Here is a 13,771-nt window from a genome sequence, read left to right on the forward strand (position 1 = left end):
GTTCTCAACACTGAAAAAGGAAGAAAAGTCAGTGTTGGAGTGTTCCCTGGCCTACTTCTTGAGAAACAGATCACTCCCTCTCTTCAACTTTCTACTAATTTAGGCAATAGCAGACAGACTCAAGGAAAAGGATGAACTCCTGGGTAAAACACAGATGTACATCAGTTCCCAGCTCTGTAACATAACCAGGCGTGATATCAAACTAAAGCGAACAACAGTCAGAGGGCTCCTTACTTCCTCTTTCTCATCTATTCTTTGCTTTCTGTCATCCTCTTAATAATAAAAAAAAAAAAAAAAAGAATTCAGCTGGTATGGCAGCAATCCTTACTCTTATCCTATGGATCTATTTGTGCAGTTTCACACTGTTTTATTATCAGCTACAATCCTGCGCTCAAATGAACTTTACTCTTGCAATAAGAAAACAAGTTTAGAGTAAGTATGCCATGGTCTACTGGACTTAAAAGTTGTTTTTAAAAGTCTATGTATTTTTGACAAAGTGATATTAGCTCATTAAAATTGCAAAGCTGGACAGTTAAAAACCAGGCAATGCAAAGAAAGTAGCCTAAGCAATTTTCATTTAATTGTGTTATGATATGACCTTTAATTACTTGATTCAACAACATTTCTTCCTTCAGCTGTTTTCAGCATTTCATCTCTTAGACTATTTAAACAAATGGAAAACATAAATTCCTCCCTATGGGCACCTCATGGGTCAATAGTAGAACCAGAACAATTAGATCAACCTCTATGCTACTGGAGTTAATTAAGAGACTGTAGTCGCAGCGTACTGCCCTTCCATACGTCACCCACTGCTGAAGGAAACTAGGCATGAACCTCTAAACAAGAGCCCTTCTGTCCTCACCCACTGACCATCCTACCGTGCCCTCTTCTTCAATATTTGATATGACTATGGTGTTCTGTAGCCCATGCAGATCTTCTCTTCCAGCCTCAGATGAGAATAATTCAGATTCCTGCCTTCCAGCAATCACAGTAATGCCTCCAGGCCAAGTGCTATAGAAGTCAGCCTCATCTTGCCTCCATCACCAGCTCTGCTGCTCTTCCATTGAGACTGCGCACTGACTTCTTACGAAGCTCCTTAAATGTTAGAATTCCTCTCTCAGCACCTGATTGTGCTTATCAGTACAGAGAAAACGCACATACATGTGTGCACCTGCACTCAACTGCCACATTACAGTGAATTTCACTTTTAGCAGTAACGTGCGTCACAAAGGAGACCCTTTGCAAACAGACTTGCAAACCCATACTTCAAAAAAGCAAATACAAAAGTTGAAGATAACTGAAACATTTTGTCTCAATCAGGAGTTTTGTGTGCTCTGGACCCTCTTAATTTCTCCAGAGCTTAACAGTTCAACAGAAGTTGGAACTGGAATTTCAAGATGAAGTGTGCAAGCTACAGTTTCAGAACAGCAAACACTCACAGGAGGATGTACTATAAGGACACCAAAGCACACAATATGAACGAATGATAATCAGAGCTCATCTGCATTATGTTAGACAAGTATAGAATGAGAAACGAAACAGCAATCTCTTAAAACTGTTGACTTCATATTGTCAAAAGATATTCTTTGCATCTTGTTCATGCTGCTGGGAAAAGCTGCCACTCTTATATTAATAATTCTTCCCAGCATTACTCAGTCATTGCACATTAGAACCAGCAGCTGGAGAGTTCTGACTGATAATGAAACCTGTAACAAGCCATCTTCAGCCGTCTTTTCCAAACAATAAGGGAATTAAAATTTCAATTTAAATGCAGAGGTTTGAAACACGCTTCAGTGGCAAAATTACTTCAATTAATGTGAGTGGAATACAAAGAACAGACTGCAGAAATGCGTTGCAGCAACCAGAATTTCTGCTATTAGCGTGCTTGCATCAACCTAACACAGAGACTGCAAAGGTCTAATTTAGACTCTACGTATCACAAAGCTACAGGCAACAATATTAATCAGTGCTCCAATTTCAATGTGAGGGATACAAGCTCCTTGTCAGATCACTCTGGGCTTTTAGTAAGCCAGAAGCATCTGTTTACCTTGAGGAACAATACAGAAGACAAAGAGATCCATAAACATTCTGCATTTCTGACAGTTTAGTCATTATTTTACATAATATTCTTATCATAAAAAAAGAGAAATGAATTATCCTGCAGCCAGAGAACAATTACAACATCACAGTCATGCAGAGACATCGTTAAGAGGAGATGGCAAAAGCCAATGAGCCCACAGCAATTTTTGTGTATAAAAAGGTTCCGAATGCAGGTTAGTTGCTATTTCTCTTGTTTCAGGTGAAATTTGTCTTCAAATGAAAGTTCAATGAGTAAATGAAGAGCTGAAGAGCATTTAATTCTCACTCATGTTTTCACTGCATTCTTTCATGTAATAAAAATCTAAACATTAGCTTCCTGTATCGTTACCATTTGATTTCTAAAACAGATAGTCCATTGCAAGGCAAAAGTAATGTGGAATACTACAGAAGTTTGTACTTCTAATATAGCCTGTACCATACAGTCTTGGGCAAGCTTACCTACACATGCACACCACATTTACACACATGCATGTATGTATACATAGATCACAGAAACTGCACACAGTGTACTGCAAACTGATAACAGTTTTTCACCCAGAGGGTGGTGATGTGTTGGAACAGGTTGCCCAAGGAGGCTGTGGATGCCCCATCCTTGGAGGCATTCAAGGCCAGGCTGGATGTGGCTCTGGGCAGCCTGGTCTGGTGGATGGCGACCCTGGCACATAGCAGGGGGTTGGAACTAGTTGAACATTGTGGTCGTTTTCAACCCAGGCCATTCTATGATTCTATGAATACAGCTCGAGTATGTATTTCAAAACATTTCTAAAACATATGAGCATTCCAAGTCACGTCGTTTCTCTTTTTACACTTCTTATCTTTTATTTCAGGTAGAAAATGAATTGTTTTTTTGCAGTTTCCTTCTGAAAAGAATTTTTCAACAAGAAAAAACAAAAACCCACAAGCAAACTAGCTCAAGTTCAAGCCTATTGGTAAAAGAAATTATCAACACTGGTTGACATTTCAACCAATAATGATATTAAAACTGAATAGAAATGGATACATTACCCAACCCAGATGACTTACAGACTGGTAGGACAGATATAAGACAATAGTTCATATTCGAAGGAAAGTAAAAATCTAAGGAGAATAAGATTGAGAGCATCCCTGGACGATGGATTTGAAAAAGACAAAAGGGAAAATTGTGACCAGATTACAGAATAATGATTGCACCAGATGTGGCATGAAAACAGAACATGTGCAACAGAAAAGACCAGAAAGGTGAAGATAAGAGTGAAATCAGGCAAGAAAATGTGACAGCATCAACAAAAATCAAGATACACTTAAACAAGCCATCAGAGAAAATGAGGAGACTGCCTAATACAGTTTAGAAGCACAGGAAAAGTCATACTTAAGGCAAAATAAGAGAATACAGAAAAGAAATTAAGGTAACAATGTAGCTGTCGGTGTACAGGATGACAATGCTAAGATTTTCAGCTCTTCATCCTGTTGATGAATGAATGGCTTATTAGAAAAAAGAAAAAAAAACAACTGAGGGGGCACAGCTAAGAATGAAGTTGTGAGAAACACAAAAGACAGTGAAGTTAATAAAGGAAATAAAAAAGAAGGAAATGTAAAGACTTCTTTAAAGCATTATTGGGCAAAAAAGTAAATATTTTTGCCTTCACTTCTGAATTATGGAATAGCTGAAGTTGTAAGGACCTCATCTTCTAATGCAGCTCCTCTTCTGATACAAAGCCAGCTACAACTAAAGCAGGCTGCCAAGGACAGTGCCCAGTCTGGTTCTGAAAATTACCACATTAGATGTCACACTGTTCAGCCATTCTTGCAGTAAAAAGTAAAGTGTTCTCTTATATTCAGATTCAATTTCCTATATTTCAGTCTGTGCCCAGTGCCTCTTGTCCTGGCACCAGGTACTACTGAGAAAAGGTCAGCTGTGCTTTCTCTGCAGCCTCCTAACAGATCAGATCTCCTCCAGGTTTCTTTTCCCAAAGCTAAGCAGTCCCAGTGCTCACAGCTTCTCCTAATAGGAGAGATGCTCCTGCTCCCAAACCGTCCTTCTGGTCTTCCACCAGCCTTGCTCCAGTGAGTTTCTTTCTCCTGTACTGAGGATCTCAGAACTGGACATGCGTCAAGAGTGGATATTATATCCCTTGAACATTTTGGTTTCTGCAGAAGATTGTTTCAGGAAATAAAGGACTGGAGTTCGGTTAGGAAATCGGCTTGTTAAGTTTAGAAAGAAAAGATAGACACATATTTAAAATAAGATCAGGAAAACTGTCTCCAGCACAGGACTGGAAATGGAAGGTATGCTTGGAAAAGAGGTAGAAACAGACAGAAATACTTGAAGGGAGGGAGGAAAGAAGAAAAATGAGCTGGAGATAAGGAACGAGGATCAAGAGTCCAGGTAAAAGACACAGAGGAAAACAAAAGTAATCACACCCGAATAGTTAAAGATGGTTTCCTCAGTAATGACTGATGTTGTGTGTGCATTCTGGGAGATGAACTTGGAGAGAAACTGGATAATCCTTCCAGAACAGAAATAGCATTGAAATAATTTATAAGATATAAAGAATGGTGACAACACAGGTGCCTAGGAAATTAATTTAAACAATATTTAAAATATAGGAAGGCAGAAAGAGATCATGTTAGCACACAGAACAGTTCAAGAGAAGACCTAAGAACGTTTTGAGAGCTACATTAGAAAGCTGAGTGGAAAAATAATTGCATAGAGAAATACAAAGTTCCAAAAGCAGCAGGAAATCCTACGTGCAGATCAAATGGGAACAGAAATATCTGGTTATAAAAAGGATCAGGACAAGCAAACAGGTAAAGTCAGTTCTGAAAGTACAAAATAAAAACAAGAGACAACCAAACAAGATCAGAGACTGCGACCCAAAGTCCAGTCAGAAAAGATCAAAACAAAACCAAACAAACTTCAGTTAAAGAAAGCAGCAACTGGCAAAACAAGTAGGAAAATAAAAAGCAAATAACATAAAAACACAAATGGCAGATCTGCCTGCAGTTGGCCAGGATATTTATATTGAGTATCTGCCCAGGACAAGGTACGATATCTTACCAGCATGTCCGTTGCATTGAGGTAGTGCTTGCTGGCCATGCACTGCTCCAGCTTCTGGGGCACTTGTTTGATGTTCTCTATCTCATCCAACAAATTCAGGACATGTTTGTGCTCAATCCCTTCAATCCACAACTTGCGCAACTCATCCCTCTTGCAATGCAGCAGCATCTTGCATGACAGCAGGTTCTCCTTCACCTACAAGCAATGTGTCAAAAGATTTAATTAATCTGTCCCTGCAATTTGCACTTCTAACACAAATCAGCCCTTTCCCACACCTACTTCACTAGGAATTCCAAAAATATCATGAGACAATAAGAAGATTCAAGTTCTTTAAAACTGCAGGTTATTCCTCCAGCTAAAAGAAACTGGAAATGTTTTCAAAGTGAAATGCTTTTAGTATAAGTTTTGCACTATTAGTGAGAAGTTGACTGAAATATGATAACACAAATGCAGGATCCTATTAACCATGACAAAGAACTTATGTGCAGTTCTGCAAAAATCATTTCAGTATTTTGGCATACAACAACAATCTAATTTGCAGTGAAAGCAAATAAACCACTACTAATTTTCCTACTGTAAACATTTTCCATCTGTCTATTGAATCTTATGGCACATCCCCTCCCTTCCTCCAAGTTGCGTGTCAATTTCTTGAAGCTTAATTGATGGTACAATCACTTCCCCAGTACCTTGAGCAATGTCAGGTTTGTTCTTATGAGAACTGTTTCAATGAAACAAATAGCTGTTTGGATATAAGGCAACTCAGCATTTCTATTACTAGTCAAGGCTATTTTATGACCTAGAGAACCACCTTAGTGTTTGTCATTCTCAGTTTGAGCCTCATGCCCTCTTAAGTCATACCCTTGTCCAACTGGCAAAGTCTCTTCTTATGCTATCCCACTTTCACAAAGCAGCAGCAAGAACTTTCCTTATCCATTCTCCTTGGTCATATCCATAGCCTATATTCACTGCTTTAAGGTTCTCCTAGGATCCTCTGAGAAGGTCAGTAAAACCTAACTTTTCCTACATAATATAAATCGATAATCACATATTAAAACATGGAAGCAATTAACAACACAGCTTCACACGTTGCTTTCACACTACTCTCATTTTCAAGACAAGCTTTCAATACTCAGGCTCCAATCTTCTCTCAGGAACTCTCACTGAATTACACATGAACAGAGACTCTGAGAAGTAGGCCCTTCCATTTATTTTTTAAATAGCAAGACTTCAAAGTACTCCAGAAATCCCACTTCGATGCACCTTGTCCCCATAAAGGCAGTTAGCCTTTAGAAGATGTCATACGCATGGACAGAGCAAAATACAGATATTTGGTAATTAGATATATAGGGCAGCCTCTGGACAGCCAGAAGAGACTAAAACTTCAACACAATAACATTATTCTTTTCAGAAAGACATTCCAAAGTTTAATGCTGAAAAAACCCACAGACCAACAGAAAAGCTAATGTAAGAGTGTTATAACTTGTCACAAAAGCAAAGGGAAACTAAAATGCACAGAGATTTCATTTCGGACATAATCCCTGTTCAATACCTTAATTAAAAATGTTTCACTGACCTAGCATACCATTATCAATGGATTGCTGTTACACAGAGCAAAACTGGGTCAAGTACAACAATTGTTGGGTTAGAAGGAATCTCACAAGACATTCCTACATCTGTCCCTGCATGAAAGATGAACTATATCTACATTTGGGAGCACAGACGGGAACGAACAGCAAGTCTTTAAGAACCAACCTCCTTGCGGCAGGTCTAAGTGCTTCTCCTTTGTAACTTAGTTTTACAAGTAATACCTGTAAAGCTACATCCCAAACCAAGCCAAAAGCCTGCTGTTCCCAACAGGTATTCATACAAGAATTAACTACAAAAGGCAGATACACAGAGGGATCTGGACTGCCTGTCATGTCCACAGTTCCTAACATAAGTAATTGCTTGTGCAATCAAAATCAAAAGAAAGTCTGACAGTGTAACACAGATTGATGACAAATCAGATCTGGGGCCTCCCATGAGATTAGGACAAAGCTACTGCAACACATGTTAACCAAAACTAATAAGAAAACTTAAATATCAAAAGGTCCTCCACCTTTACAGCCTTTCTTCCAGGCAGGACCAAAAGGTCTCCCCCCGGTATGTTTGTTTTGACCTCTGCAAAGCTTAGTATATTGTGTGAAAAACAGGCCACCAGCTATAGTTTACTTCAAATTTAGTGCAATTGATCTCTGCTTTCAAAATGCTGAGCTTTGTACATAAATCCTGCAATGAACTCTTACCCTTGGAAAGCATCAAGATGGTCTCATTCTCTTTGAAAATGTTAAATGAATTTTACAAGGCAGAAGGGTCAGTATGTAGCCCCAGAAGGGTGACAGCCTACTGTTCCTAAGGCAATACTGTGAAAGGTTCTGAGACGTCCTCAGAGCCAGGAAAAAAAGAAAAGGAAACAATTCTTGTGCCCAGTTTGCAAAGTTGAGGTGAGGCAAACCACACAGGAAACAGAAGACAGGACAGGAGACCAAAGAATTTATCTGTTGCTACAGTAGTCAGAGCTGGAAGGAGGGAGCAGATGGAACAAGTCCACAACAAAGAGCAGCAGAGTTATTTACTGACACACTACTGAAGCGTGAGCACTCAAAACACGGAAATACATGAGGGCACAGAGTTCATGTACATTCACACAACAGAACTGACGCTGGTAATAGCACCAAAATTCTGAGGGGAAAAAAAAAAACAACAAGCTGATGAACCACCCAGACAACTCAGGAGGTTGTTGGAGGCCAACATATAAAGACATGAAGAGATCAGATGGAAAGGTGTTAGATTAGCAGCCCTTAGACTTCAAAAACCTGAACTTGCCCAGACAGTAAATGAACAGAGGGCACTGCAAAGCTTTCCTTTTCTTATCCTCCTCTTATTTTTCTCTTTAATTACTTGTGTTCTCAAAAAGCAACAGGAGATCCTATGGAAAACACACTGGTAGTAAGACATAGCTTGGGACCACTGTGTTAAGACTCTGCTCCCAGCCACACCACAGTTTGGTTAGCAGCCAGCAGAGCTTTCTCAATTCAATTTTTAGTTCACTTGAAGATGATGACAAGTAGCTGGGAAAAAAGGTGAGAAATTAAGAGGTTAAAACGTGAGCTTATGTTCCATCACCAATAAGGGAATGGAACTCAGGAAAGAAGTCGCATACATTTGTACCAAGACCACAGGCTATGTAAGCAGAGCTACACATATAAAGTTGAGCTTCACCTGTTTGATTTTGTTCCGTGAGTTGGTGATGCGTTCTGTGATGCTCTGGTAGGTGCGAATCGCGGTGGTGAGCTCAGTGTAGTGTTGGACAATCAGCTCATCCAAACTCCGGTCACACTTCTCATAAGCTTCTTCCAGCCGGCCCTTCTCGTTCTCCCGGTCCTCAACATCATCACTGGTAGACAGAGTCCTAGTGACAAAAAGATGATAAAAATAAGGGTATTTTTAGATTACTGTTCAGGATAAGAAGCTGCTTCTTAGAATATTCACTGTGTACCAGAAACCAGTCACTGCTTTCAGTCTAACATCACCAAGTTGTTTTTTCTCCTGGTAAATGTTTGTTTAATGATCTGCAAAGAGCAATGTACCATAAGAAAACAAAGAACAAAATAGTTGTGTTTTATTAATTCCCTGACTTTCAGATGCATGGGAAACTTTCTTTTTTTTTTTCTTTAATTAACAATATTACTGGATTTATGAAAAGGGAAAGTGATGTCAGTTTCTGTATCTCCCAATTGCCATGAACACGGGCACAGTATAACACCTGAAATATATCCCCATTTATTACTTACAAAGAGCTATCAAGAAGAAATTCCATTTTAGTAGAGTCAGAAATCCACCAAAAGCCTTCCCATGCCTTCCAACAGTCAATCTGCTTTTAAACATGATAACACTACAGAGAAAAAGGGTAACATGCCCTTATTTCTGCCACACGTACCTCTATAACCTTTGAGTAGCATCATCCAAAAAGGGTATTTTTATTTACTTAACTCAGCGATGTCTGAGATTCCAACAAAGACGATGAAAATGTAATCAAACCAGCAAGGGAAGGACAAAATTGAAGGAAACTAAAGAACCATTGATGAGCACTGCTGCTCTCTCTAGTAGAGTGCCTTTATAGGACCATAGAATTACCCAGGTTGGAAAAGACCTTGAAGATCAACAAGTCCAACCGCAGCCTAACCAGTACCCTAACACTAAAAACCCTCCACTAAATCATATCCCTGAGGACAACATCCAAACGGCTCTTAAATACATCCAGGGATGGCGATTCAACCACCACCCTGGGGAGCCTATTCCAGTACTTAACTACCCTTTATGGTGGATTTGCTGAAGCTCTGAGGTCCAGGCAAACTCAAACCACCATCTCCTGCTTTCAGTAAGAAAACACTAACCTGCCTTCCAATAACTGCCACTTGTTGTCTGCAGTAAAGTCAGAAGGTACAAGTAAAATACTGAACGCTGCTGAAAAACGGAACACTGAATGAGAGAAAACTGATTTCTTAAGGGGCATCTAAGAGTATCTTTAGGGACATACCAAGGAGTTACTAGTTGATAAACTTTTCTGCATTCTTGGCTATCAAAAAGACAGAACTCAAGTGCAAAATCTTGTTTCTTTGTTTGCTTTTATCTGGGATAAAACACCACAAATGCTCCGTTCCTCTCAAAGTCAAAGGAAACACACTCAGAACTTCCAGTTCACTCCTCGTGCTTCCCTACAAAGAAAAACAACAGGCTGTGCCACCCACTCAAGGGCTTCATCTTTAAAAGTAGAGGGGAAAAAAAAAACAAGGGAAAAAAACAAGCCATTTCACAAGAGATCACGATCCCAGAAAGAGCAGTTAAGAAAACTCAAGTGAGCAAGCAAATCTGTACTACCAGATGGAACACAGCACAACAGGAGGACGAGCACACTTGTCCAACTCAACTACCAACCAAGGAGGAAAGCAGAATTCAAGCCACGATGCCTCCTAAAACACCCTGAACGACAGTGCACCCAACTGGCGGATTTGACACAATTCTAACACCCTTACCCTTTCAGGTTGCAGAATAGATAACACATGGAAATGAGGAAACAAGTCTCTTTCCTTTGTTACAGCTCGGACTATCAGTGTAGGTTCTTCACGCCCTCCTTCTCATCCCAAATACAGAGAGCTGCAATAGTTACAGGTGATGAGGGTGCACCTCTGCTTTTGTACAAGGAACATCTAGAAATGACCCCCCCGTCCTCTTCCACCCATTCACCCTCCTCATTCCAGAGCACCTTGTAGTATTTAGAGCACCGTGTTTCATAGTAGCTACAGGAATGGAAATGCTTTCCAGTGTTACTACACCAAGATTCCATTCTGAGTTATGCCTTAGTGTTTTCTCAAAGAAATTCTTCCAATTAGCTTCTACTGCATGCAAAGCATTTTAATATCATGCAAAAAGGACCTGGAAAGAAAGAAAGAAAGAAAGAACAGTGATAGAGTAGTTAAAAAACAAAGAAGGAATTAAGAAAACTGGATTACAGCCTCTGCTCTACTGCTGACATCTTGCATAGCACACAGTACACCCCCCACTGCAGCTTTACACAGCTCTCTACTGCTACAGAATTTGCATGGAAATGGGAAACCCCTGCCTTGTAACCAGCTAAACAGGCAGATTTTTCTTCCCTAACTGGTGAATACACATCTCTGGTTCCTCAGAGCTGCAACTATATGCACTGAGCAGTGCTGAAACACTGCAACACTGTTAGCAGAGGTCACTTAATCACTTCCAACAAATCAGTGTAGGGAGGTGTGCTAGAAAACCAAGCTAAGCATACAGCTAATGAAACAGTGTTAAATACACAGTACCTGTGAGTTTGGGTTCACACTGTAATAAGGGAGAAGGAAGCAAGTGAAAGAACGTGTTCAACTTTCAAAGACCTCATCATTTAAGCCACATCAGCCAGCAGCAGTATGCAATATTAGTACTATGAAAAGCATTAGTAATCCTTGCTAAAAAATTAATAAAGATGATGTGAACACTGAGGTCTCAGTGCCTCAGACCATTCATTTTGACTTCAGGAACCTCAGCAGCACATATTGGGAAAGTAGTTGCCAAGGTCTTTTTCTACACTTCTAGTTGTCCGGAAGCACAAGCTTAATACAAAGAAGTCACCCAGAATTCAGCAAGAGTAAAGCAAGGCAAAGGACTTGGCCTGTTGCTGTGCAAAACCTTGCTCTGCCAACAGCTTGAACAACGGGTGCAGTTCTGATCTGTTTGCAAGTTGGCCTTCAAAACGCAACTAAAACAGCGGAAGCGATGAAGCAGTTGTTCTCTCTGCTAAGGCAAAGACTCTTCAGTTTGGAAGAGACTGAAAGGACATACGTAATCTGATGGTTTCAGAACTCAGAAATCATAGATTAGATTGGAAGGAACCTTAAAGATCATCAAAATGAGGTGTATAATGGAAACACATCATTAAGCTGTGGACTGCTAGCACGATGGCAGTACTCACTGAAACTCAGAGATGCCTGCTTTGCCTCACATTGAGTGGTGGGTGCATGTTTGGATGCTATAACTTAAGGACAGAAAACCATAAGAGTGTCCAAAGGAGCGCTATGAAGATGGGGGAGGGTCTGGAGGGGAAGGCATGCAGGGAAAAGCTGAGGTCACTTGGTTTGCTCAATCCAGAGAAGGCTGAGGAGGGGTCCTCATGGTGTCCTACAACCTCCTTAACCCCAACAACCAGTCATCAGAGATGCATGAGGCACCAGGCAACTCTAAGTGGCCAGATCTGAGTCTGCTAACATTGTGCACCGCCACTGTTTGAGACCAACTACAGAGCTACGGTAACCACTAATCCGTCTCAGTAGAGCATTTATTTCTTTTTATCCACTGGAATATTCTGATCATTCAGATCACCTAAAGCTGGGTGACATTTTGAAGGAGCTGGAGGTAAAGTTACCCCATTCTTGTGCCCATACACACAAACATGAATGCACCATGGGCCAACACAGGGCCTTCCCTCCTTACCAGGATATTTCAGCTCCCAGACTTTCTGTCCTAGAAAGACAAAACAGCATTGATCCATTCTGACAAAGCTCCAGGTTAAACCAAGGTGCTATTTTACAACAGGACAGGGATCCCATCCGGATGAATTTGCCTTAAATACCTGCAAATGATTTCCTTACAGATAAGCCAGAAGTTAAAACCACAACCCAAGATCCAAGTGGAGAAAAGCAACAGCAGAGACTCTTTTTTTTTCCCCATTTACTTTACCAAAAGGCCACGAAGTTTCAGAAGTTTAAGGTTTTCATTTCAGAAACTGTCACTACAGATGTCTGAATGGACAGCTGGGGAAACAGTGCATGTGTGATCCATCCCATGATCACATACCGAAGAACCATCAAAGAGCACTCACAGAAAAGCAAACTCAACTTAAGAATACAAATTGCAACACGTAAAGAAAGCTGAAATGAAGCCGTTTGGAGCCACGTCAGACATTGCTGCGCTATAAAACTGAGAATGACTCTTTTTGAGCTTTCAAAAATCCACATTAAATTGTTTCACAAAAAGTAACTTACATTTCTGTGCACTGTGGATCTAAGGTAGAAATTTCTGCGACACATGTGAATGGGTATGAGTGTTTTCAACTGCTCATAGCCAGCAGCAAGACCTTTCTTCTCTTCTTCTCCAGTGCCAATATGCTGAGCCTTAATTTTACCTGCTTCAACCAAAACGAACCACTTTCTCTCTACTCAAGCAATTTGTTACCATTTATTTTTCTCCTTAAAAAACAGTAATAAATCCACAACATTAAATCCTTGAAGTCTAGTGGCACCTGTAACTACAAAAAGGAGCCCTGTCACTCTGAACCACAAACATTACACACCTGAATTTCCTAAGCCCCTCGGTACAGGAGCCATTTCTTTTTCCTGTTCTGCAAAGCAAAGAGCAAAGCAAGGAATACTTAATATTCTTGAGATTATACATGTTCCTGCTAACACTGCAGAAAAGTAAGCCAAGGGCATCTTTGCTTGTTTCAGTTCTATTAAAATGTGCAGCAAGGAAGAAGAAAAGTCAACACGCTGTTTGCCAAATAGAAAGGATCAGAACTGTTTGGGAAGGGAACTTTGCAGCAAGAACTTTGAAGAGGAGAATTACAAAACAGGACAGGAATACGAAACAATAAATATACATCAGCTTCTCAGAACTCCCTGAAAAGCAGCAGCACTCGGAACACGCGACAAACTGAAGTAATATCAATCTGCACACCAAGTGTAAGCACGTCTTGAACTCGGTGGGGATTTCCAGAAGGGTTCCCTGATCAGTTCAGTTGTTTCTTCGTTTTCATTTTACTAAATGAGAATCCGCCTCTCCTGTAAAATACCTGTAATTTGTTTTTGGCAGCTGGATGGCTGCATATGCCTGTCTCATTAGCAAGAGCTCAATAGGATTAGAATAATTCCGACTGGATGTTAGTCTGAAAAGAGACGCTTTTATGCTATAGTAAAACAGAAATCCATTCAGCCAAATCTCATTGCCCCTTTTGATTTTACGTAGTTAAAAATATAGACTGTACAAATGCTTAATTCGGTGGAGCTGCTTTCGCTGAAAGCAGGA

General features: G+C 40.2%; 1 protein-coding gene across 1 annotated transcript in view; it reads right to left on the reverse strand.

Annotated features, from left to right (window-relative positions):
- Positions 1-13,771, reverse strand: part of EXOC4 (exocyst complex component 4) — a 390,126-nt gene that overhangs the window by 363,547 nt on the left and 12,808 nt on the right. The window contains exons 2-3 of the mRNA XM_072356793.1: positions 8,399-8,588; positions 5,138-5,332 (exon numbers count right to left, since the gene is read on the reverse strand). Coding sequence (XP_072212894.1) covers positions 5,138-5,332; positions 8,399-8,588 — 385 coding nt within the window. The remainder of the gene's footprint in view (positions 1-5,137; positions 5,333-8,398; positions 8,589-13,771) is intronic.

Source organism: Excalfactoria chinensis, chromosome 1 (assembly GCF_039878825.1).
Source record: "Excalfactoria chinensis isolate bCotChi1 chromosome 1, bCotChi1.hap2, whole genome shotgun sequence".
In the NCBI taxonomy this organism is placed as follows: Eukaryota; Metazoa; Chordata; class Aves; order Galliformes; family Phasianidae; genus Excalfactoria; species Excalfactoria chinensis.